The following is a 27,951-nucleotide window of genomic DNA, read 5'->3' on the forward strand; positions in this document are numbered from 1 at the left end:
CTACCGGGCTTAGCTTTAAATACCCAAAACTCAACACTACCTTTCCCTTTACCCATACGCACATCCGCCGGCTTTTTACTAACAGGGGTATCAGGAAAAATTCTTATCCACACTTTACCAGAGCGTTTTAATGTTCTAGATATTACACGCCTTGCAGTTTCAATATGCTTAGATTGAATCCTACCTGCTTCCATAGCCTTTAGACCATAATCTCCAAAAGATAATGTGCTACCACCTTTCGTGTTACCCTTAATTCGTCCTTTAAATACTTTTTTATATTTACTTTTTTTAGGAATAAACATTTCAATATACCTAATTAGTTACCAATATAAACCCAGACCTTAACTCCTATGATGCCATATATAGTTTTTGCTTCAGCAAAAGCATAATCTATATTAGCACGTAAAGTATGCAAAGGCAAACGGCCTTCTTTATACCACTCAGTACGAGCTATCTCAGCTCCGCCAAGGCGCCCAGAACAACTTACTTTAATACCTCTAGCACCCATCCTCAAACAACTTTGAATAGCTTTTTTCATCGCTCTTCTAAATGAAAACCTTTTTTCTAACTGCTGTGCAATGCTGTTTGATATTAAAACTGCATCTATTTCAGACCTTTTAACCCCTACTACATTCACTTCCACATTATTTTTTACTTTTTCAGCTATCTTTTGCTTTATCTTCTCAATATCCGAGCCTTTCTTACCTATTATCACTCCAGGTCTAGAAGAATGTATTATTACAGATACCAAATCGATCGTACGCTCTATAATTACTTTAGAAACACCAGCATGCTTAAAAGATTCATTTATATAACTGCGAATAGATAAATCTTGATGCAACCCTTGTTTATAACCCTTCTCAGCATACCAAATAGATGACCAAGTATTAATTATTTTTAACCTAAATCCTTTAGGATTAACGTTTCCCATATTTTTGCACTTTCCTTATTAATTTTCTATTTTTATGAATCATATAATTTCCCCCAATTTTACAGTTATATTACTATAACGTTTACTAACTCTATTAGCTCTACCCATAGCTTTTGGACATACCCTACGCAAAGTAAGAGACTTACCTATTAAAATTTCTTTTATATATAAATTATCGATATCCAATCCATAATTTTGAGCATTAGCAATCGCAGAATTTAATACCTTCCTTATAAGACCTGCAGCTTTCTTTTCACAAAATCTTAATTGCACAGTGGCAAAAGAAACTTTTTTATTACGTACTAAACCAGCAACCAAATTCAATTTACGAGGAGTTGATTTTAAAACCCTAGAACCAGCTTTAACTATTACATCTCTGTTTTTCATATCAATTACCTTCTTGTCGCCTTTTTATCACCACTATGCCCAGTAAATTTACGAGTGGGTGAAAACTCACCAAACTTATGACCTATCATATTCTGATCATTAACATTCACAGGAATATAATCCTTACCATTATAAACAGCAAATTTTAAACCTAAACAATTAGGAAGAATTACAGAAGCCCTGGAATGAACTTTTATAGCCATGTTAACAAACCCCTTGTTTAAAGCATTATTCACCGACTTTAATATAGAAGGATGACAAAAAGGAGGCTTCCATGCAGATCTACTCATAAACTAACCTTTCAATTGTTTTATATACTTATCACTAGATTTATTTCTCTTCCGAGTTTTCTTTCCTTTTGTTGCAACACCCCAAGGAGTAACAGGATGACGACCACCAGAGGTTTTTCCTTCCCCGCCTCCATGAGGATGGTCAACCGGATTCATTGCAACTCCACGTACAGTAGGTCTAATCCCAAGCCACCTACTTCTCCCAGCTTTACCCAACTTTCTATTCTTATGGTCAGGGTTAGATACTACACCAATAGTAGCCTTGCAAGAAGATAAAATCAACCTAATTTGACCAGACCTGAGTCGTAATAAAACATATTGGCCATCACGACCAATGATTTGTGCATAACAACCAGCAGCTCTAGCAATCGCAGCACCATTACCTGGCTTCAGCTCAACATTATGAACGAAAGAACCAACAGGTATATGCTTGAGTAGTAAACAATTCCCTGGCAAAATATCAGCATCATTCCCAGCTGTAACAACATCACCTGGCTTCATACCTTGAGGAGCTAATATATAAGACTTAATATCATCCTCCTTATATGATATTAACGCCAAAAACCCACTTCTATTTGGGTCATACTCTATTTTTTCAACTATACCTTGACCACTTCTATTACGCTTAAAATCTATCACTCTATACTTCTTTTTGTGACCACCACCCCTATGACGAGTTGTAATTCTACCATGATTATTTCTTCCACCACTGGACTTTTTACCGGATGTAAGAGACTTTTCTGGCTCATCTTTTGATAAACCAACTTTACTTACTAACACAGTCCCACGAGAAGACGGAGTAACAGGATTAAAAAATTTCATACCCATACTAAACGCTCATTATATCTAATTTTTGACCACCCATCAAAGAAAAATAAACTTTCTTTTTCTGTTTTTCACAACCAATCACACCCCTAAAACGCCTATATTTAGGCTTAATTCTAACAACATTTATAGAAGAAATTTTAACATCAAATAGAGACTCTATTGCCAACTTTATTTGACGCTTATTTACATTTACAAAAACATACAAAGAATATTTATTAAACTTCTCCCTCAAAAAAGAGGCCTTTTCTGTAATTATAGGAGATTTTATTATATTATTATATTTGATCATAACAATCTACCTTCAAGATGCTTTAAAGTATCCTTTGTCAACATCACGCATTCGTGATTCAATATATCAAAAACATTTAACCCAATAGGTTTGATTAAGTCTACATAGTGCAAGTTTTTAGCCGCACGCAACAAATCATCTCCATAATCACCAACTATCAAAAAGGAAGAAAATTTAAAATTTTTAATACATTTACACATTTCAGACGTTTTCTTCACATCAATATTTAAATTATCCAGAATAATTACTTGATTATTTAAATACTTTAGAGATAAAGCAATTTTTAAACCAAATTTGCGTACCTTCTTATTAAGAGAATAAGTATGACTCCTCACAACAGGGCCGAAAATAATCCCACCACCTCTAAATTGAGGAGATCGCAAGCTCCCTTGTCTTGCCCTACCGGTACGTTTTTGACCATAAGGTTTAGCTGTTGTACCAGAGACATCACTAATACCTTTTGTTTTATGAGTACCAGCTCTTCTCTTCGCTAATTGCCATCTCACTATATCATGCAAAATACTCAATTTTTGCTTAGCAGAAAATATCAAAGGATTGAGCTGAGCAGTACCTACATTATCATTAGATAGATTAACTAAATTACATTCCATAACTAACTTACCAAATTACTAGCATCATCATTTACATCTAACAGTAAACCTACCGGAAAAGGAACATCTTTATGTAAAGATTTTTTAACTGCATCTCTTACAAAAACATAGGAATTTTTAAACCCAGGAACATTATTACCCTTCACAGCAATTATACTATTTTCATGATCAATGGATAATATCTTCATATTTTGTGCAGTTATCCTGCTGTTACCTAAATGACCAGCCATTTTCTTTCCTTTGAATACTCTACCAGGATCCTGACATTGGCCAGTGGAACCTTGTGATCTGTGAGCAATAGAAACACCATGAGATGCCCTAAGCCCACTGAAATTATGCCGCTTCATCACACCAGCAAATCCTTTACCTATAGAATAACCCGTAATATCAAGATATTGACCAACCACAAAATGATTGATTCCCACTTTTTTACCACATTCTATTCCCGACAGGTCATTTAATCTACTTTCGTATAACTTACATTTATTATTTATACCCTTTTTCTTTAAATATTCCAACTGAGGTTTTGCTATATTTTTAAAATCTCCTGTGCCTAAAATGACTGAATTATAGCCACATTTATCTTGTCCTTTTATATCAATAATATAAGTTTCGCTGAGATGCAATAAAGTTACAGCCATGCGACTATTGTCAGAATACATAGCAGTATGACCAATATTCATCATTAGTAAACCAATTCTCCTCAGCGAATTTATTCTCTTCATTTCCTTCTCCTAAACCTTAACTTCCTTGACTTTTAAATCCACTTCTACGCCAGCAGAAAAAGATAAACCTGTAAGCATCTGCATCATAGTAGGAGTAAGATCATGTAAAACAATCAAACGCCTAGAAGTTCTCATTTCAAACTGTTCACGAGATTTTTTATCAACGTGAGGAGATCTATTAACAATAAATTTAGAATCTTTCCTTGGCAACGCAATCGGACCAGATAATTTTGCACTGGACCGCTTTAATTCATCAACAAATTTTCGAACACACTCCTCCAATAAAGAACAATCGAAAGCCTTAATGTTAATATATATATCTTGCTTCATCTTAGTTACTACACTCACTCCAAAATTTCAGAAACAACACCAGAACCAACAGTTCTACCGCCTTCTCTTATCGCAAAACGCAATCCCTTATCCATTGCTATCGGTACTTGCAATTCTACTTCTACACTCACATTATCTCCTGGCATTACCATCTCCTTCCCATCTAGTAATTTTATGCTCCCAGTTACATCCGTTGTCCTTAAATAAAACTGTGGCTGGTAATTCGCAAAAAATGGTGTATGCCTTCCTCCTTCCTCTTTCTTTAATATATAAACCTCCGCCTTAAACTTTCTATGCGGCGTTATCGTCCCCGGTTTTGCTAATACTTGCCCTCTCTCCACTTCTTCTCTTTTTGTTCCTCTCAGCAATATTCCTACATTGAGCCCTGCACTTCCCTTATCCAGCAACTTCTTAAACATCTCAACACCTGTACATATCGTCTTTTGTGTTGCTTTTAAACCTATTATCTCTATCTCTTCTCCCGTCTTTATCTCTCCCTTCTCTATTCTTCCTGTTACCACTGTTCCTCGCCCCGATATCGAAAATACATCCTCGATTGGCAATAAAAATGGTAAATCCACAGGCCTTGGTGGAACCGCCACATATTCATCTAACTTTTCCATCAATTTATCTATTGATTTCTTTCCATATTCGCTGCTGTCATCCTCCAGCGCTTTCAATGCAGATCCCACTACCACAGGAACTTCATCCCCTGGAAATCCGTATTTATTCAGCAATTCCCTCACTTCCATTTCTACTAAATCCATCATATCAGCATCAGCAACATCAGCTTTATTTATATACACCACGATATATCCAACACCTACCTGCTTCGCCAGCAATATATGCTCTCTCGTTTGTGGCATTGGCCCATCAACCCCTGACACTACCAATATCGCCGCATCCATCTGTGCTGCACCTACTATCATGTTCTTTACATAGTCAGCATGTCCAGGACAATCAACGTGTGCATAATGCCTTTTTTCCGTCTGATACTCAACATGCGCTGTTGCTATCGTTATCCCCCTCTTCCTTTCTTCTGGCGCTTTATCTATCTGATCGTACGCTACAAAATTTCCATAATGCTTTGTTATTGCCGCTGTTAACGTTGTCTTCCCATGATCCACATGTCCTATTGTTCCCACATTTACATGCGGCTTTCCAAATGCTTCCACTACTGCTGTCATAATTTAAACTTTTCTACCTAAAATACAAATACATCAATAAATAATATGTTGATTTTATAAAAATACAACAAAAAAAAGAGCGGATAGTGGGAATCGAACCCACGTCACTAGCTTGGAAGGCTAGAGCTCTACCATTGAGCTATACCCGCACAATGGAGGAGGTAGGATTCGAACCTACGTACGCTCACGCGGACAGATTTACAGTCTGTTACCTTTAACCACTCGGTCACTCCTCCGCAAAAATTTGTTAAGAGAATACTATTTTAGCATCTTAACTTAAGCTCTTATTGTATTTAATACTAAACGCCTAAAATTAAAAAATCAAGCAATAAAACCTACCCTAATTAAAATCATGCAGATTTCATTTTATACAACACAATATTGTCAATAAAACGTCTAAACAAATAATGCGAATCATGCGTACCTGGCGCTTCTTCTGGATGATATTGCACAGAAAAGACTGAGTAATCCTTCATCATTATTCCCTCTACACTATTATCAAATAGAGAAATGTGAGTAATTTCAACATTACTTGGAAGAGAAGCTGAATCAACAACAAAACCATGATTTTGGCTAGTGATCCCAACTTTTCCACTACTTACATCATAAACTGGATGGTTGCTCCCTCGGTGACCTATATCCATCTTGATGGTCTTTGCCCCCAAAGTAATCGCAAGTAATTGATGGCCCATGCATATGCCAAAAATTGGTATTTTAGATTTTATAATAATGTCTATTTCTGAAACTACACTTTCTCCTATTTCTTGCGGATCACCAGGACCATTTGAAAGCACTATCCCATCTGGATTCATACTCAACACTTTTTGAGCAAAACCTGTGCTTGGTCTGATTAATTCAACTGTACAACCAAGTTCTATTAAGCGTGAAACTATACTGATTTTTACGCCAAAATCAACGATTACAACCCTATATTTTGCATTAAGGTCACTTTTAAAATTACTATGCAAGCTGACTTTATTGGTTATTTCTATCCCATTTACAGATTTGTATTCCTTCAATTTGTCCAACGCATGCGCCTTACTCGATGAGCATATCATTCCATTTTGAGATCCATGTTCTCTCAAATGTCTCGTTAAAGCTCTAGTATCAACTCCTGATATCCCAATCACGTTATTTTTCTCTAACCAATCATTTAAACTGATATATGAAGAAGGGTGGGACATAGAAGAAAGTTCACGCATAACCACACCACTTGCAAAAATTTTCTTTCCTTCATTATCCTTATGGTTTATTCCAACGTTACCAATATGAGGAAAAGTGAACGTTATAATTTGATCGGCAAAAGAAGGATCAGTTATAGTATGCTGATAACCGGTCATACCAGTGGTAAAACAGACCTCACCTATGCACTTACCTTTTTTACCTATTGATTTTCCCCAAAAGCATTTACCATCTTGTAAAATTAAAACTGCGTCCTGCACTTCATTATCTATTTAACTGATTCAAAACAGTATACAAGAATTTCAAATAATACGTAACTCTTTCTAAAATTCCAAATTTAACCACGAAGCAGCAAAAAATAACATGAAAAACTTTTAATACAATCTTTCATATAAAATATATAGTTGACTACCTTCATATTTCGTATTAGATATAGGTAAATCATAAGTAAAGTGGAGGGTAATAATGAACACTGGTACAAATCAATCAAAAAAAATAAATGAGAAGTGGTTAGCTGGAGGAATTGGCGCGCTATTATTTGTAATGATGCTACCGTCGATTCTTCTTTTAGCAAAAATAGCTATAGGGCTAATTATGGTTTCAGTTGCAGCAATAGCGATAAAAGTTGCCTTAAAAACAATATCGAATGCTTTAGAGGATAAACAGGCAGATCAAAGCCAAGCGACGCAACAAACAACACAAAGTAAAATTATAAACCTGGCTATTGGATTAACATCTATATTCGTAGGAGGATTATCACTATTCATTATAGCACAAACTGGCTTAATTGCAGCATGTGCAGCTATAACTGCTTTAGCTCTACACGAATATGTTAAAAATCAAGAAATAGGAAAAGAGATAAATGATAAATTCGATGAGGTAGCTAACAGTATAACTAATTTTATTGTTAGCAGTGTTGAAAAACTTATTTCAATAAAGTCGCCAGGCATAACAGCCTAAACTGTCTCCGTTCAGGGCATAAGTGTTACAAGTAGCATCATACAAGGCGATTAACGGCATCCTCCTGATAATAGAATAATTGTATCTGTTCAGGGGCATCGCAAATATTGAAGCAAAAGTGATCAGTGCTTACTATACGAATATTGTGATTTGAATCCACTAGGGAGGATGTCATCCCAGTGCCCAGACACTGGGATCCAGGAATTTTGATTAGAGATTAAATTGGTGAGTATAAAAGTAGCTAATTCTACGTTAAAATACAACGTTTTTAATGGGACTGCGTAAAAGGGCTGGATTCCAGTGTCAAGCACTGGCATGACAAGAAAGGGAGCACTGGAATTTTTGTTTCAGCATTAGCCATGCATCTGAACAGATACCCAAGTCAAATATAATGAAATTATCCTTTCTGCTTTTAAACTTTCATTCTCTTTATTCCAGTCTTTCTATTTTTGCTTCTAACTTTTTTATTTTTTGCTGTAAATTTTCGCACAATTCTAAAGAATCAACCATGTTACCTCACATTTTCTCTATGATTATCTTTATTATTCTTCTCTGTCCATCTTATTTGCTGCTTTCCCGAACGGATGCTCTACAGTTATTTTCTCATCAATAGCCGAGCTAGGTGCACCAGAATCAGGTACAATGATATTCTCGTGTGGTTGTATGTTCTCTTTTTCCTCACATGGTGTTTGCTTAATGAAATGTGCTGCTAAAACTTCATGTAAAGCTTTACCTTTTATAAGCACAGCCTCGTTTTGCTTAGTTAACTCTAAAATTTTCTTTGGTTCAACATCTTTACCGTCAATAGTTGATTTTTTAATACTAACTTGACCTAAATTTATATTTAAAACAACAGCGCAATTAAGGCCTTTTTCAGATTCATCTTTTGCACCCCAACTAATTTCGGTGTCACGTATTGCAAATTTTGTAAAGGAGTAGTTCCTCTGTTGTTTCTCATTCTTCTCAATCGTTGCTATTCTTTGACCTTTTTCGTTGTATATTTTTTCTCTTTCTAATTCACTTTTTTTGTTGAATAAGCTACTAACTTCTAAAGTTTGCCCAGGTTTAATTTTAATATTAAGATTCTGATGAATATTGCGATTTTTTCCAATATGAGGTCCATTAAAAAAAGCACCAGGGAAATCGCCATTTAATAATTCTTTTGCATCCTGGTCCCCCTCTCTAATTCTACCCAAATATATATTCAATCTTTCTGTGAATTTCTTTCTATCTTGAGCATTACATTTCTCACCTATTATATTGATTATTTTTTCTAACTGTTCACTGTTCTGCAGCATGGAGATAAAAAGAAAAACATTTTTCTTTCTTCCATAATATTTTGCTATTTTATCGAATGGATTTGCCTCTTTACCTTCATTATAATTTATATCATACAAAGAATAGTTAAATGGACCATTTGAGAAATCTAAATTATCAAAGTCTGACAATATATATTGTACTTCAGGATTATTATCAAACATACATTCATCTTTGGAAACTTCTTGTACAATTAATTTCTCTTGCGAAATACCCTCTGTAGCATTTTTATCACGTGGGTCAACTATAGGTTGAACCTTTTTATCATGTGGGTCAATTATAGATTGAACCTTATTGTATAATTGAAACAATAAACCTACCACTCCAGGACCTCCTTTTTCTTAAGATAGAAACAATATAAATAGTATATTCTAATATCAGTATTGTAAAGCTAAAGTTTAGGTGTATTGAAAAATAATTAACCTAATTTATAACTTGCAGCTTTATCAGCTTGTTAGGTAGAATTATTAAAGAACTAGTTGAACATATGTTATCAACTCCATCCACAAGTTCTCCGCTTGTTACTCCAGTTGCAATGAACACTGATTCACCTCTTGCCATATCTTTTACGGCGTAGACTTTTTCTGGGTCATCAATATTTAAATTTTTTGCTCTTTCTCTTAACTGATCCGTGTCAAGTACTAATCTTCCCTCCATCTGTCCGCCGATAGAGCTTAGCGCTGCAGCCGCAAGCACTCCCTCTGGTGCTCCTCCTATACCGATATACATATCATGATTGCCATTTACTAGTGAAACTATGGCCGCAACATCACCATCATCTATTAGTTTAATTTTTGCTCCTAATTTCCTGATTTTCTCTATTAATTCACCATGCCTTTCACGTTTAAGTACAGTTACCACGAGATCATTCACTTTGCATTTTTTTGCCTTGGCTAAATTGTCTAGATTCTTTTCAATGCTATTTTTTAGTGAGACTACACCCTCTGGAAGATTTTTTCCTACTGCTATCTTTTCCATATAAACATCAGGTGCATGTAAAAAATTACCTTTTTTCGTTGCAGCAAGAACGGACATTGCCCCTGATTTGTAATGAGCACAAATCGTAGTGCCTTCAAGTGGGTCAACAGCAATGTCAATCTCAGGACCATTTCCAGTGCCAACCTTCTCGCCAATATATAGCATCGGCGCTTCATCTCTCTCACCTTCACCAATTACGATAGTACCATTTATTTCCATTGAATTTAATACTGTACGCATTGCATCAACTGCAACCTGATCAGCCTTTTTTTCATCGCCGAAGCCTGCTAGTTTATATGCAGCAAGTGCTGCAGCTTCGGTCACTTTAACTAATTTATAGGCTAAATCTTCCATCATTTGCTTTAAGAACCATAAATAAAGCATTGAATATATATCATGCTGCTTGAAACTGCAATATGTCTTGACTGGTTATGGGAAAGTTGCTATAATAAATTAGATAGTAATAGTGGTAAAATTTGACATGACTTATGAAAAGATAAAGGAAATTGTAACTAACAATCCTAATATAACTGCTGAGGAGTTTGGTGAGAAGCTCAAAGAAAATAGGATAAACATAAAAAAAACAAATAAATATCATTATACTTTACTTGGGCATATTGTTAATTCAAAGGGACCTAATATTACAGACAACACCAATGATCGTGCTATATTTCTACACATTATTAAATTACTCACAGAGTTGAAAACTGAAGGCAATACTGGTCAATTCAAACATGTAAAAGCTGGATTGAGCGAAGCTATAACGACTAAGCAAGCTGATGTTGTAAGAATACTCCTGGATAGTGGTAAGTTTAATGAAGAAGAAAAATTTAACGCTTTGCTCTGTGCTGTTACTCAAAAGTATGTCCAGGGAGTTAAATTATTGTTAGGTCATGTAAATGATGAAAACATGCAAAAGGCTTTAAAGGTGGCCATGGATAAAGAACAAACTACACAAGTTGAAGAAATTACTCAGATACTATTAAATTTTATTACACCAGAAACATCCAATGTAGAAGAAAATATAGTACCAGCACCTCCTATAGTAACAGAAGCAAATGCTAACCAACCTGTGTCAAGTAGTGTTAATGATCAGCCAGGTCATAGTAACGAAAATGAAACGCCTGTAATACCAGAGGAAACAAATACTAAGCAAACTGCCACACCAAATAATGATAATAAAGCTAACGGCTTCGTAGATGCTCAATTTTCTATGCCAAATGAACAAGAAACTAAATATAAAGAGAGCAAAAAGGATTTTTACACCTCATTGACAAAAGATGTTGTTGGAGTTGTTATTACAGGATTATTCATTACTGCTGCTGTAATGGTTCCATTTGTAGCTGGTGCAGTAGTTTGCAGTGTCATAGCTGCTTTGGTTGCAATATACACCGGGTTGCATGTAAAAAATTCTACATTACCAAGTTATAGGGAGATGAGAGAGAATGAAGTTGAACGTGTAACAGGATGTCATCCCAGTGCCCAGACACTGGGATCCAGAAGGCCATAATAAAAACTAGATTCCAGCGTCACGCGCTGGAATGACACCCTCTGGTGGGCTCAAACCGTATCCGTTCAGGAGAGTGGTTTAAGAAACAATAGATAGGAGATTTTGGAAAGGATTGAGACCCCTTTGTTTCCAAGTTAAGTATAATGAAATTATCCGCTCAAGGAATGTATTTCCCCGCTTTGATTGTGTAAAATATGAGTTTTTGCGATAAACGACATAATGCCGAATTTGCCGTTCAGCGTGGTTATTTGTCAGCGGAATATTTTCTGGGTCATCTAAAAATTTCCACATCATTCTTTCAGATCTCAGAACATTTTTTGCAACTCGAGAGGCTCCAATTGCTTCAGGTAAACGAGATATCTCCTTCAAGTAATACTTTGTACGTTTTCTTAATTTTCTGGCACGTCTGACAAACCTCAAAACATCTATCTCACTTTTTAGTAAAGCTTTTTTTAGTGCAAATAATTCAGTGGCCACGTTTCTCAAGTAACAACCCAGAACTTTAACTTCAATATTCCAACTATGTGCTAATCTTTCAAAATCTCTTGATAAATGTGCCCAACAGATTTGCCTGTTTTTATCGGCAAAATAATTGTATGCTGCATACCTGTCAGTTATTACCAAGCTATTGCGATTGCAGAATTTACTATTTTGTAAAACTTTCATTCCTCTTGACTCTGTAAATTTTACAAAACTTGCCGTATTGCTTGCAAACATCCAACACCAAGCGAGTTTACCTTTGTTATAATGGCTCGTTTCATCAATATGTAGAACTTTACTCCTACTTATCTCTTGTTCGATCTGCTCATACATTTTTTTGCATTTTGAAGCAACTCTATGTTCACTATTTGATATGCTACCGACGCTTATGTTCAAATTGAAGATATCATTTACGACACTCGCTATTTCGCGTTTTGAATTTTTGTAGAATCCGCTGAACGCTGCAATTATTGACTTAACCCTTGGACCAAATGTATCTGGCGTAACACCTTCCGGTAACTTGCTACTTCTTCTCTTTCCGCATCTCCGACAACGGCCATGTTCTAACTGATATTCCACTACATAAGGCTTGATTTCTGGAAGATCAACTTTCTGATGAATATATGGTTTTTCACATATTGCAATTTCTCCTCCGCATTCGCAAGTATTAGGCAACTCTATCTTTACTACTTTATCTGCATCCATGTTGGCGCGAAAACTTCCTTTATGACCAACCTGACCGCCAATATTCCTTTCGCTTTTCGGCTTATTCTTTTTTATTTTATACAACTCTTTGGAACTTGGTATTGATGAATTTTTTGAGCTTAAACCGAGTCTTTCTCTTAACTCAGCATTTTCTATCTTTAAAGCCTTATTTTCTGCTTTTAAACTTTCATTCTCTTTTTCCAATCTTTCTATTTTTGCTTCTAACCTTTCTATTTTTTGCTGTAAATTTTTGCAAAGTTCTAAAAGGTTTACCATATTATTTCACTTTTGCTCTATGATTATCTTTTTAGATCACCTTGTCTACCTTATTCTGCCACTCCGCTGAACGGATACCTCAAACCATATGAGTAGCCAACACTGCCACTATACTTACCTAGCAAATTTAGATCTAACACTAAACTGTGCTGCCACTAACTTTGCAATCGGTACTCTATAGGGTGAGCATGAAACATAATCCACCCCTGATTCGATGAGAAACTCTATAGATTTTGGATCTGCTCCATGCTCTCCACATATACCCAGTTTTATTTCTTTTCGGGTTTTTTTGCCTCTTTCAATGGCCATCTTGATTAACTCCCCTACCCCTTCGATGTCCAGCACTTCAAATGGATCATTGTCAAATATGTTGTTTTTCTTATAGGAATCGAGGAAATTAACTGAATCATCTCTTGAAAGTCCCATGGTTGTTTGCGTTAAATCATTAGTGCCAAAACTAAAGAACTCTGCATGTTTTGCTAACTTATCAGCAATCAGTGCCGCTCGTGGTAGCTCTATCATTGTTCCAATTGAGTACGCCTTGTCTGATGTCATTCCAGCGCGTGACGCTGGAATCTGCGTCTGTGAGATAACAGAGGATTCTTTCTTTGCTAGCTCGCATATCAGAATAAATTCTTTCTCGCTCATGATAAAAGGAATCATGATTTCAGGCTCCACTTCTATCTTCTTTTCTTTCTTTAATTCACTTGCAGCACTAAGTATTGCCCTAATCTGCATGCTATATATTTCAGGATGAGAAATGGCAAGTCTACAACCTCGATGGCCAAGCATTGGGTTCTTTTCTGATAACTGTGCTATTTTATTTTTTACTCGAGTCTACTCGAGTTGATCAAGATAAAGATAATTATGATAAAATAAAGCCTATGTGGGGCACTTATAGGAGTAATATTAATAATATCATTAACGGCATGGTTGATGGTTTTTCTGTTAATCTTGAGATTAACGGTGTGGGATATAAGGCAGAGTGTGATGGTAAGTATTTGACTTTGTATCTTGGTTATAGCCATAATGTTAAATATAAAGTGCCTAAAGATGTTGAGATTAAGTGCATAAAGCCAACTCACTTAGTAGTTAGTGGTATGGATAAGCAGAAGGTCTATATGGTGGCGTCTGATATATGCAAAATTAGAAAATATGATCCTTATAAAGGTAAGGGTGTTGTAATAAAAGGCAAATTTATGCTGCGTAAGGTTGTAAGTAAAAAGAAGTAATAAAAATGAAAAGATCGTATAATTTTTTAAGTAATTCTGAAAAAAGGAAGTTACGTAATAGAGCGAAGCTTGACAAGAGCGCTGAACGTTTACGTATATCCATATTTAAATCTAATAGGCATTTTTATGTCCAGTTAATTAATGATGTAAAAGGAATAACTCTCACTTCAGCTTCTACTTTGGATGCTAAAATTAAGGATGTATGTAAAGGGAAAGTCAACGCTGAAACTATAAAACAGGTTTCTTCTTTAATGGTTGAGCGTCTGTCTGGCATGAAATTAGAGCAGCAGCTTACGTTTGATCGTGGAGCGTATAAATACACAGGATTAGTTTCTCAATTTGCTGAGGCTTTAAGAAGTTCTGGATTTGAATTTTAGAAGGTTTTGAATATGGCTATAAAGAATTTACAAAATAATAATGATTTATCAGAGCTTTTAGTTTCGGTACGAAGAGTGACAACGGTTACCAAAGGTGGTAGAAGATTTTCATTTTCAATTTTGGTTGTTGTTGGCGATGAGAAGGGTAGGGTAGGGTGTGGAATAGGTAAGCACGCAGAAGTTGCTGAAGCAAGAGTCAAAGCTGTAAATGCTGCAAAGAAATCAATGATTAGAGTGTACTTGCGTGAAGGTAGAACTTTGCATCATGATATTAAAGCTAAATTTTGTTCTGGTGAGATAGTTTTAAGAACCGCAAGAGCCGGAACAGGTATTATTGCTGGTGGAGCGATTAGATCAGTTTTTGAGGTGTTAGGTATAAAGGATGTGGTAGCTAAATCCACTAGATCAAATAATCCTCATAACGTTATATGTGCGGTGTTTAAGGCTTTTGATAGTATGTTATCTCCTCGTCAGGTAGCAAGCAAAAGAGGCAAAAAGATTAGCGAGATAGTTGGAAACAGGTAAAGTATGAATAATGCTGTAAAATTAAACTCTATATTTACTAAATTATCTAAGAAAAAGAAGCCTAAGTTGCTGGGTAGAGGTATCGGTTGTGGTAAAGGTAAAACATCCGGTAGAGGGCATAAAGGGCAGAAGGCTAGAAGTGGAGTTTCTATAAATGGTTTTGAGGGTGGACAACAGTCTATATATACTCGTTTGCCTAAAAGAGGTTTTAAGCCTATACGTAGGAGCATATACTCTATAATTAATGTTGGCGATATACAGCGCTTAATGGAAGCTAAAAAAATAGTGAAAGACTCTGTTATAGATAAGGAGAGGCTGTATAAATTAGGTTTTATAAAGTCTATTAAGGATAAAATTAAACTTCTTAATAAAGGTAAGTTGAGCGAAAAATTTGTGTTTCATGTTGATTTTGCGTCAGAAGCTGCAAAAAAATCTGTAGCTTCAGTTGGTGGTAGTGTGGAAATACTATCGTAAGTCATGGGCAATAAATCAGCATTTAATAGCTTGGATCCTACGTTGTTATATAAAGGCGATTTATTAAAGCGTATATTTTTTACGCTAATAGCTTTAATTTGCTATCGCTTGGGTACTTATGTGCCTATTCCTGGAATTAATCTTGATGTAATTAATGATATATTTCCCAAAGATGGCTCAGGCGTTTTTGGAGTATTTAATTTATTTTCTGGTGGTGCATTGGCTAGAATGACAATTCTAGCATTGAACGTTATGCCATATATAATGGCTTCTATCATTATTCAGTTACTTTCTTCTGCGATTAAAGGAATGAAGGAAGTTAAGAATGATGGAGAGTCAGGCCGTAGAAAGATGAATTCTTATATACGCTATCTGACCATAGTAATTTGTGTATTTCAATCAATTCCAATTTTGGTTGGATTGGAAGGGATGAATAGGGAAGGGGTATTGGTTGTAATCGAACCTGGTGTTATGTTTCGTACAATAGGTGTTTTCAGCCTTTTAGGTGGAACTATGCTTTTAATATGGCTTGGTGAACGAATCAGCGCTAGCGGTATAGGCAATGGTATCTCATTAATCATTTTCACGGGTATAATATCAGAGTTACACAGCGCTTTGTCATCTTTGTTAACGTTAAATAAAAACGGTAGCGTATCGTTATTTATTATCCTTTTTGTTTTGGTATTGTTTTTTTTGCTGCTACTCTTAGTCATTTTTGTAGAGTCTTCTTATAGAAAGGTTATTGTTCAACATCCTAAAAAGCAATTTAAAAGATTACATAATGACGATTTTACTTATATTCCATTGAAGATTAATTTATCTGGTGTAGTACCAACCATTTTTGCTAATGCAATTTTATTGACACCTATTTCAATTGCAAATTTCTATAAGGGGCACGCTTTTTCTGATTTTATTTTGAATTACTTTATGGCAAATAAAGTAGTATATATTGTAGCCTATTTGGTGCTGATAGTATTTTTTAATTTTTTCTATACCAATTTTATATTTAATCCAGAGGAAAACGCAGATTTTCTTAAAAAAAATGGTGGTTTTATACCTGGTAGAAGGCCTGGGAAACATACTTCTGATTACCTTCAAGATATAGTTTTTAAGTTGACATTCATTGGCTCTGCGTATTTGGTAGTCATATGTACTGTACCTGAAGTTATGAGATATTATTATGATATACCATTTATTTTTGGTGGGACGAGCTTACTGATTATAGTGAACGTTATTACTGATACTATTATGCAAATACAATCTTATATTTTTTCAAATAGGTACGACAACTGGATAAAGAAATATGAGTCTAAAACGAGGAAAGTAAGATGATCATTACGATTTTTGGTCCTCCAGGTTCTGGTAAAGGTACTCAGTCAAGCTTGTTAATAGCAAAATATAATTTAAAATTAATTTCAGTAGGGGATTTATTAAGGAATATTATATCTAGCAGTAGTGAGTTAGGTAAAAAAATAAAGGGTACCGTGGAATCTGGTAATTTAATTCAAGATGAAATTATATGTGGATTATTACGTGACCAGCTTGCATTAGTGGATGATAATTGCTTATTAGATGGTTTTCCGAGAAATTTAAACCAGGCTCATTTTTTGACTCAAGTTTTGCAAGAAAAATATAATAGGGATGTTGACATTGTAGTTGAGCTACAGCTTGACGATAATATTGCAATCGATAGGTTAAAAAATCGTCTCGCGTGTTTGGACTGTAAAAGCATATATAGTGTATCTTCTTTTAAGAGTACTACTTGTGCTAAATGTAAAAGTACGAGGTTAGAGAAAAGAATTGATGATGCTGATATGTCTGCAATTAATAAGAGAATAAGTGAATATCACCTTCAAATGAAAGGTTTACGCGAGTATTATAAAGGCAAATTATTAACAATTGACGCTAATTTGAGTGTTGATGAGGTAACGCAAGAGATTGAAAGTAAAATTTCTTGTAATTTGGTTTGACTCTGAGTTGTTTTATGGTATAAATTAAGAGTTGTTATTAATAAAGTATCGAGGTACCAGTGGCACGTATTGCAGGCATAAATATTCCAGTGAGGAAATGTGTTCCTTTTGCATTAACTTATATATATGGTATAGGTATTGCTACTGCGAATGTAATTTGTCACGCTTGCGAAGTTGATAAGCGCAAACGTGTTTCAGAATTACGAGATGAAGATATAGAAAAGATCAGCAGTTTCATTAGACAAAATTATGTTATAGAAGGTGAGCTCAGAAAAGAAGTGGCTATGAACATAAAATCTTTAGTGGAAATGGGATGCTATAGAGGGGTGAGACATAGAAAAGGTTTACCTGTGAGAGGGCAAAGGACTCATACTAATGCTAAGACTCGTAAAGGTAGATCTCGGTTGCCTATTGCTGGGAAAAAATAAAATTTATTATTATTGTGAGTTTTAATGAAAAAAGTCAAAACGGTTGGTAAGAGTAAGAAGGAGTTTATTACTGGTGTTGTCCATATTCGTGCAACTTTTAATAATACTTTTGTAAATGTAACTGATGTTCATGGTAATACGCTATGTCAAACTTCTGTGGGTGCATGTGGTTTTTCAGGTTCGAGAAAATCCACACCTTATGCTGCAGGTAAGGCTGCGGAGGCTGCTGCGAAGAATGCAATAGAGAGATTTGGTATGAAGGTTGTCTCTGTAATAATTCGTGGTCCTGGCTTTGGTACCGAAGCTGCGGTTAAAGCACTTCAGAGCTGTGGGTTGACTGTGACTTCAATTGCAGATAAAACCGCAATTCCTCATAATGGGTGCAGGTTAAGAAAAAAAAGAAGAGTATAGGATATTTGAAAAGGTTGTTTTATGTATTATAATAATGATGTTTCTCTCTGTAGCAATTTAGATAAATTGATTAAACCTAGTTCAGTTAAGGTAATATCAGATGATTCAAGTGAAAAAAGTGATATAGTGCTAGAACCGTTGGAAAGTGGTTTTGCTTTAACATTAGGTAATGCATTAAGACGTGTAATGTTATCTTCTCTTAAAGGTAGTGCTGTTTATGGAATAAAAATTGAAGGTGTAACTCATGAGTTCACTTCAATTCAAGGGGTGAGAGAAGACGTAACTGATATAGTATTAAATATGGGTATGTTGAGGTGTAAATTAAATGGTGCTTCTAATAAATGCTTAAATTTAAACGCTAAAGGGCCTTGCCAGGTATTAGCTGGGATGATAGAAACTGATGATCAATGCTCTATTGTTAATAAAGATTTGTTAATATGTACGCTGGGGCAAAATGTGGAGCTTAACATGACCATATACGTGGCTAGCGGAAAAGGTTATCTTCCTGTAACTAAATATAAAGAAAATGAACTTTTGAAGCTTATGAGTGAACAGGATTTAATTGGTTTTATTCCAGTTAATGCTTTGTATAGCCCTGTCAACAGGGTTTCGTACAGGGTAGAGAACAGTCGTGTTGGCCAAGTGACTGATAAGGATAAGCTGATATTGTCAATTGAAACTGATGGTACAATTTCTCCGAGTCAAGCTGTTGACTCTGCTGCAAGAATATTACAGGAGCAACTTCAGCCCTTTATTAGTTCTGATGTAAGTTATAAAAAATCGCAGGTTTCTTCGTCTAGTGGTGCTAAAGATTTGGGTTATGACCCTGTCTTATTGCGTAAGGTAGATGAAATGGAATTATCTGTCAGGTCTCATAACTGTCTGAAAAACGAAAACATCACTTATATAGGTGATCTTGTGCAAAAGACAGAAGGTGAAATGTTAAGAACTGCTAATTTTGGCAGAAAGTCTTTGAATGAGATTAAGGCAGTTTTGACTAATTTTGGCTTGTCTTTGGGTATGAATGTGCTAAACTGGCCACCTAAGGATATAGATGAGTTGGCTAAACAACATACTGATGAAGATTAGGTGATATATGAAACATGGAATAAAAAAACGTAAACTATCTCGTTGTACTGAACATAGATTATCGACGTTAAAGAATCTATCTATCTCATTAATTAACCATGAGCAGATTGTAACTACTTTACCAAAAGCTAAGGAACTTCGTCCATATGTCGAAAAGTTTATTACAATTGCTAAGAATAAGAATACTTTACATGGTAGAAGACTTTTGCTTTCACGCCTTCATAATAGTAAGTTAGCAGTTGATAAGTTATTAAACGTCTTAGCCAGCCGTTATCAAGATCGTAAAGGTGGGTATTCTAGAATAATAAAATTTAGCACTCGAAAGGGTGATTGCGCTTCAATGGCAGTGATAGAACTGGTTGATAGGGATATTGCAGCAAGAGGTAAGGTTTATAGTAAAAATAAAGAAGGAGGCAAAGTAGTTACACAAAGTTAATTGTTATCATAATTGTTCTTCTTGTGGTAAGTAGGTTACGCTACTTTGTAGGTTACTTTGGCGAGTTATTAGTTTTAGTATATTTAAAACTGAAATGGTATAATGTTATAAAACGCCGTTACCGTTGTAAGTTCGGTGAAATTGACTTAATTGTATCTAAAAAAAAGGAGCTGATTTTTATAGAAGTTAAAACAAGTTTACTTGGAAAAGAAATACCGATATCTCATCTTCAATGTCAGTCTATTATAAATTCTTCTAAGTATTTCTTAAGTAAAAACCTTAGTTTTTTAGATTATTCAGTCAGATATGATTTATATTTTCTTTCCTTAAAGAGAAGACCTGTTTATATAAAAAATGCTTGGATTGAAGAATGAAAGATTTGTAGCTGAATTAATTTAGATTTACTGGATTTAATATGAAAAAGACCCAATACAATAATTTAGTTTCATCTTACGCTAGAGTGCTATTTCATGTCTCAGGAAGCAGGTTAGGTATTATAAGGGAAGAAGTAGAATTTTTGTTGGCTTTTTTTAAGGATCAACGTGATGTTTTTGTGTACCTATCTCATCCTATGATTTCTTTTGCACACAAAAAAGAAGTGATGCTTTCTATAAATGAGCACTTGAGTGAGAATTTAGTAAAATTTTAATTTAATTAAACTGTGCTGCCACTAACTTTGCAATCGGTACTCTATAGGGTGAGCATGAAACATAATCCACCCCTGATTCGATGAGAAACTCTATAGATTTTGGATCTGCTCCATGCTCTCCACATATACCCAGTTTTATTTCTTTTCGGGTTTTTTTGCCTCTTTCAATGGCCATCTTGATTAACTCCCCTACCCCTTCGATGTCCAGCACTTCAAATGGATCATTGTCAAATATGTTGTTTTTCTTATAGGAATCGAGGAAATTAACTGAATCATCTCTTGAAAGTCCCATGGTTGTTTGCGTTAAATCATTAGTGCCAAAACTAAAGAACTCTGCATGTTTTGCTAACTTATCAGCAATCAGTGCCGCTCGTGGTAGCTCTATCATTGTTCCAATTGAGTACGCCTTGTCTGATGTCATTCCAGCGCGTGACGCTGGAATCTGCGTCTGTGAGATAACAGAGGATTCTTTCTTTGCTAGCTCGCATATCAGAATAAATTCTTTCTCGCTCATGATAAAAGGAATCATGATTTCAGGCTCCACTTCTATCTTCTTTTCTTTCTTTAATTCACTTGCAGCACTAAGTATTGCCCTAATCTGCATGCTATATATTTCAGGATGAGAAATGGCAAGTCTACAACCTCGATGGCCAAGCATTGGGTTCTTTTCTGATAACTGTGCTATTTTATTTTTTACTCGAGTCTACTCGAGTTGATCAAGATAAAGATAATTATGATAAAATAAAGCCTATGTGGGGCACTTATAGGAGTAATATTAATAATATCATTAACGGCATGGTTGATGGTTTTTCTGTTAATCTTGAGATTAACGGTGTGGGATATAAGGCAGAGTGTGATGGTAAGTATTTGACTTTGTATCTTGGTTATAGCCATAATGTTAAATATAAAGTGCCTAAAGATGTTGAGATTAAGTGCATAAAGCCAACTCACTTAGTAGTTAGTGGTATGGATAAGCAGAAGGTCTATATGGTGGCGTCTGATATATGCAAAATTAGAAAATATGATCCTTATAAAGGTAAGGGTGTTGTAATAAAAGGCAAATTTATGCTGCGTAAGGTTGTAAGTAAAAAGAAGTAATAAAAATGAAAAGATCGTATAATTTTTTAAGTAATTCTGAAAAAAGGAAGTTACGTAATAGAGCGAAGCTTGACAAGAGCGCTGAACGTTTACGTATATCCATATTTAAATCTAATAGGCATTTTTATGTCCAGTTAATTAATGATGTAAAAGGAATAACTCTCACTTCAGCTTCTACTTTGGATGCTAAAATTAAGGATGTATGTAAAGGGAAAGTCAACGCTGAAACTATAAAACAGGTTTCTTCTTTAATGGTTGAGCGTCTGTCTGGCATGAAATTAGAGCAGCAGCTTACGTTTGATCGTGGAGCGTATAAATACACAGGATTAGTTTCTCAATTTGCTGAGGCTTTAAGAAGTTCTGGATTTGAATTTTAGAAGGTTTTGAATATGGCTATAAAGAATTTACAAAATAATAATGATTTATCAGAGCTTTTAGTTTCGGTACGAAGAGTGACAACGGTTACCAAAGGTGGTAGAAGATTTTCATTTTCAATTTTGGTTGTTGTTGGCGATGAGAAGGGTAGGGTAGGGTGTGGAATAGGTAAGCACGCAGAAGTTGCTGAAGCAAGAGTCAAAGCTGTAAATGCTGCAAAGAAATCAATGATTAGAGTGTACTTGCGTGAAGGTAGAACTTTGCATCATGATATTAAAGCTAAATTTTGTTCTGGTGAGATAGTTTTAAGAACCGCAAGAGCCGGAACAGGTATTATTGCTGGTGGAGCGATTAGATCAGTTTTTGAGGTGTTAGGTATAAAGGATGTGGTAGCTAAATCCACTAGATCAAATAATCCTCATAACGTTATATGTGCGGTGTTTAAGGCTTTTGATAGTATGTTATCTCCTCGTCAGGTAGCAAGCAAAAGAGGCAAAAAGATTAGCGAGATAGTTGGAAACAGGTAAAGTATGAATAATGCTGTAAAATTAAACTCTATATTTACTAAATTATCTAAGAAAAAGAAGCCTAAGTTGCTGGGTAGAGGTATCGGTTGTGGTAAAGGTAAAACATCCGGTAGAGGGCATAAAGGGCAGAAGGCTAGAAGTGGAGTTTCTATAAATGGTTTTGAGGGTGGACAACAGTCTATATATACTCGTTTGCCTAAAAGAGGTTTTAAGCCTATACGTAGGAGCATATACTCTATAATTAATGTTGGCGATATACAGCGCTTAATGGAAGCTAAAAAAATAGTGAAAGACTCTGTTATAGATAAGGAGAGGCTGTATAAATTAGGTTTTATAAAGTCTATTAAGGATAAAATTAAACTTCTTAATAAAGGTAAGTTGAGCGAAAAATTTGTGTTTCATGTTGATTTTGCGTCAGAAGCTGCAAAAAAATCTGTAGCTTCAGTTGGTGGTAGTGTGGAAATACTATCGTAAGTCATGGGCAATAAATCAGCATTTAATAGCTTGGATCCTACGTTGTTATATAAAGGCGATTTATTAAAGCGTATATTTTTTACGCTAATAGCTTTAATTTGCTATCGCTTGGGTACTTATGTGCCTATTCCTGGAATTAATCTTGATGTAATTAATGATATATTTCCCAAAGATGGCTCAGGCGTTTTTGGAGTATTTAATTTATTTTCTGGTGGTGCATTGGCTAGAATGACAATTCTAGCATTGAACGTTATGCCATATATAATGGCTTCTATCATTATTCAGTTACTTTCTTCTGCGATTAAAGGAATGAAGGAAGTTAAGAATGATGGAGAGTCAGGCCGTAGAAAGATGAATTCTTATATACGCTATCTGACCATAGTAATTTGTGTATTTCAATCAATTCCAATTTTGGTTGGATTGGAAGGGATGAATAGGGAAGGGGTATTGGTTGTAATCGAACCTGGTGTTATGTTTCGTACAATAGGTGTTTTCAGCCTTTTAGGTGGAACTATGCTTTTAATATGGCTTGGTGAACGAATCAGCGCTAGCGGTATAGGCAATGGTATCTCATTAATCATTTTCACGGGTATAATATCAGAGTTACACAGCGCTTTGTCATCTTTGTTAACGTTAAATAAAAACGGTAGCGTATCGTTATTTATTATCCTTTTTGTTTTGGTATTGTTTTTTTTGCTGCTACTCTTAGTCATTTTTGTAGAGTCTTCTTATAGAAAGGTTATTGTTCAACATCCTAAAAAGCAATTTAAAAGATTACATAATGACGATTTTACTTATATTCCATTGAAGATTAATTTATCTGGTGTAGTACCAACCATTTTTGCTAATGCAATTTTATTGACACCTATTTCAATTGCAAATTTCTATAAGGGGCACGCTTTTTCTGATTTTATTTTGAATTACTTTATGGCAAATAAAGTAGTATATATTGTAGCCTATTTGGTGCTGATAGTATTTTTTAATTTTTTCTATACCAATTTTATATTTAATCCAGAGGAAAACGCAGATTTTCTTAAAAAAAATGGTGGTTTTATACCTGGTAGAAGGCCTGGGAAACATACTTCTGATTACCTTCAAGATATAGTTTTTAAGTTGACATTCATTGGCTCTGCGTATTTGGTAGTCATATGTACTGTACCTGAAGTTATGAGATATTATTATGATATACCATTTATTTTTGGTGGGACGAGCTTACTGATTATAGTGAACGTTATTACTGATACTATTATGCAAATACAATCTTATATTTTTTCAAATAGGTACGACAACTGGATAAAGAAATATGAGTCTAAAACGAGGAAAGTAAGATGATCATTACGATTTTTGGTCCTCCAGGTTCTGGTAAAGGTACTCAGTCAAGCTTGTTAATAGCAAAATATAATTTAAAATTAATTTCAGTAGGGGATTTATTAAGGAATATTATATCTAGCAGTAGTGAGTTAGGTAAAAAAATAAAGGGTACCGTGGAATCTGGTAATTTAATTCAAGATGAAATTATATGTGGATTATTACGTGACCAGCTTGCATTAGTGGATGATAATTGCTTATTAGATGGTTTTCCGAGAAATTTAAACCAGGCTCATTTTTTGACTCAAGTTTTGCAAGAAAAATATAATAGGGATGTTGACATTGTAGTTGAGCTACAGCTTGACGATAATATTGCAATCGATAGGTTAAAAAATCGTCTCGCGTGTTTGGACTGTAAAAGCATATATAGTGTATCTTCTTTTAAGAGTACTACTTGTGCTAAATGTAAAAGTACGAGGTTAGAGAAAAGAATTGATGATGCTGATATGTCTGCAATTAATAAGAGAATAAGTGAATATCACCTTCAAATGAAAGGTTTACGCGAGTATTATAAAGGCAAATTATTAACAATTGACGCTAATTTGAGTGTTGATGAGGTAACGCAAGAGATTGAAAGTAAAATTTCTTGTAATTTGGTTTGACTCTGAGTTGTTTTATGGTATAAATTAAGAGTTGTTATTAATAAAGTATCGAGGTACCAGTGGCACGTATTGCAGGCATAAATATTCCAGTGAGGAAATGTGTTCCTTTTGCATTAACTTATATATATGGTATAGGTATTGCTACTGCGAATGTAATTTGTCACGCTTGCGAAGTTGATAAGCGCAAACGTGTTTCAGAATTACGAGATGAAGATATAGAAAAGATCAGCAGTTTCATTAGACAAAATTATGTTATAGAAGGTGAGCTCAGAAAAGAAGTGGCTATGAACATAAAATCTTTAGTGGAAATGGGATGCTATAGAGGGGTGAGACATAGAAAAGGTTTACCTGTGAGAGGGCAAAGGACTCATACTAATGCTAAGACTCGTAAAGGTAGATCTCGGTTGCCTATTGCTGGGAAAAAATAAAATTTATTATTATTGTGAGTTTTAATGAAAAAAGTCAAAACGGTTGGTAAGAGTAAGAAGGAGTTTATTACTGGTGTTGTCCATATTCGTGCAACTTTTAATAATACTTTTGTAAATGTAACTGATGTTCATGGTAATACGCTATGTCAAACTTCTGTGGGTGCATGTGGTTTTTCAGGTTCGAGAAAATCCACACCTTATGCTGCAGGTAAGGCTGCGGAGGCTGCTGCGAAGAATGCAATAGAGAGATTTGGTATGAAGGTTGTCTCTGTAATAATTCGTGGTCCTGGCTTTGGTACCGAAGCTGCGGTTAAAGCACTTCAGAGCTGTGGGTTGACTGTGACTTCAATTGCAGATAAAACCGCAATTCCTCATAATGGGTGCAGGTTAAGAAAAAAAAGAAGAGTATAGGATATTTGAAAAGGTTGTTTTATGTATTATAATAATGATGTTTCTCTCTGTAGCAATTTAGATAAATTGATTAAACCTAGTTCAGTTAAGGTAATATCAGATGATTCAAGTGAAAAAAGTGATATAGTGCTAGAACCGTTGGAAAGTGGTTTTGCTTTAACATTAGGTAATGCATTAAGACGTGTAATGTTATCTTCTCTTAAAGGTAGTGCTGTTTATGGAATAAAAATTGAAGGTGTAACTCATGAGTTCACTTCAATTCAAGGGGTGAGAGAAGACGTAACTGATATAGTATTAAATATGGGTATGTTGAGGTGTAAATTAAATGGTGCTTCTAATAAATGCTTAAATTTAAACGCTAAAGGGCCTTGCCAGGTATTAGCTGGGATGATAGAAACTGATGATCAATGCTCTATTGTTAATAAAGATTTGTTAATATGTACGCTGGGGCAAAATGTGGAGCTTAACATGACCATATACGTGGCTAGCGGAAAAGGTTATCTTCCTGTAACTAAATATAAAGAAAATGAACTTTTGAAGCTTATGAGTGAACAGGATTTAATTGGTTTTATTCCAGTTAATGCTTTGTATAGCCCTGTCAACAGGGTTTCGTACAGGGTAGAGAACAGTCGTGTTGGCCAAGTGACTGATAAGGATAAGCTGATATTGTCAATTGAAACTGATGGTACAATTTCTCCGAGTCAAGCTGTTGACTCTGCTGCAAGAATATTACAGGAGCAACTTCAGCCCTTTATTAGTTCTGATGTAAGTTATAAAAAATCGCAGGTTTCTTCGTCTAGTGGTGCTAAAGATTTGGGTTATGACCCTGTCTTATTGCGTAAGGTAGATGAAATGGAATTATCTGTCAGGTCTCATAACTGTCTGAAAAACGAAAACATCACTTATATAGGTGATCTTGTGCAAAAGACAGAAGGTGAAATGTTAAGAACTGCTAATTTTGGCAGAAAGTCTTTGAATGAGATTAAGGCAGTTTTGACTAATTTTGGCTTGTCTTTGGGTATGAATGTGCTAAACTGGCCACCTAAGGATATAGATGAGTTGGCTAAACAACATACTGATGAAGATTAGGTGATATATGAAACATGGAATAAAAAAACGTAAACTATCTCGTTGTACTGAACATAGATTATCGACGTTAAAGAATCTATCTATCTCATTAATTAACCATGAGCAGATTGTAACTACTTTACCAAAAGCTAAGGAACTTCGTCCATATGTCGAAAAGTTTATTACAATTGCTAAGAATAAGAATACTTTACATGGTAGAAGACTTTTGCTTTCACGCCTTCATAATAGTAAGTTAGCAGTTGATAAGTTATTAAACGTCTTAGCCAGCCGTTATCAAGATCGTAAAGGTGGGTATTCTAGAATAATAAAATTTAGCACTCGAAAGGGTGATTGCGCTTCAATGGCAGTGATAGAACTGGTTGATAGGGATATTGCAGCAAGAGGTAAGGTTTATAGTAAAAATAAAGAAGGAGGCAAAGTAGTTACACAAAGTTAATTGTTATCATAATTGTTCTTCTTGTGGTAAGTAGGTTACGCTACTTTGTAGGTTACTTTGGCGAGTTATTAGTTTTAGTATATTTAAAACTGAAATGGTATAATGTTATAAAACGCCGTTACCGTTGTAAGTTCGGTGAAATTGACTTAATTGTATCTAAAAAAAAGGAGCTGATTTTTATAGAAGTTAAAACAAGTTTACTTGGAAAAGAAATACCGATATCTCATCTTCAATGTCAGTCTATTATAAATTCTTCTAAGTATTTCTTAAGTAAAAACCTTAGTTTTTTAGATTATTCAGTCAGATATGATTTATATTTTCTTTCCTTAAAGAGAAGACCTGTTTATATAAAAAATGCTTGGATTGAAGAATGAAAGATTTGTAGCTGAATTAATTTAGATTTACTGGATTTAATATGAAAAAGACCCAATACAATAATTTAGTTTCATCTTACGCTAGAGTGCTATTTCATGTCTCAGGAAGCAGGTTAGGTATTATAAGGGAAGAAGTAGAATTTTTGTTGGCTTTTTTTAAGGATCAACGTGATGTTTTTGTGTACCTATCTC

General features: G+C 34.8%; 1 protein-coding gene and 2 non-coding genes across 3 annotated transcripts; all 3 read right to left on the reverse strand.

The window, feature by feature from the left end:
• Positions 1–3,360: 3,360 nt before the first annotated feature.
• Positions 3,361–5,837, reverse strand: LOC123258040 (elongation factor Tu 1-like). The gene has a single exon (XM_044717950.1). The coding sequence runs from the start codon at positions 5,576–5,578 to the stop codon at positions 4,406–4,408; it is 1,173 nt and encodes a 390-aa protein (XP_044573885.1). The 5' UTR covers positions 5,579–5,837; the 3' UTR covers positions 3,361–4,405.
• Positions 5,657–5,727, reverse strand: Trnag-ucc. The gene has a single exon. It is a non-coding gene; the product is annotated as a tRNA-Gly (tRNA).
• Positions 5,732–5,814, reverse strand: Trnay-gua. The gene has a single exon. It is a non-coding gene; the product is annotated as a tRNA-Tyr (tRNA).
• Positions 5,838–27,951: the final 22,114 nt, after the last annotated feature.

This window comes from Drosophila ananassae (genome assembly GCF_017639315.1).
Source record: "Drosophila ananassae strain 14024-0371.13 chromosome 4 unlocalized genomic scaffold, ASM1763931v2 tig00000241, whole genome shotgun sequence".
Taxonomy (NCBI): Eukaryota; Metazoa; Arthropoda; class Insecta; order Diptera; family Drosophilidae; genus Drosophila; species Drosophila ananassae.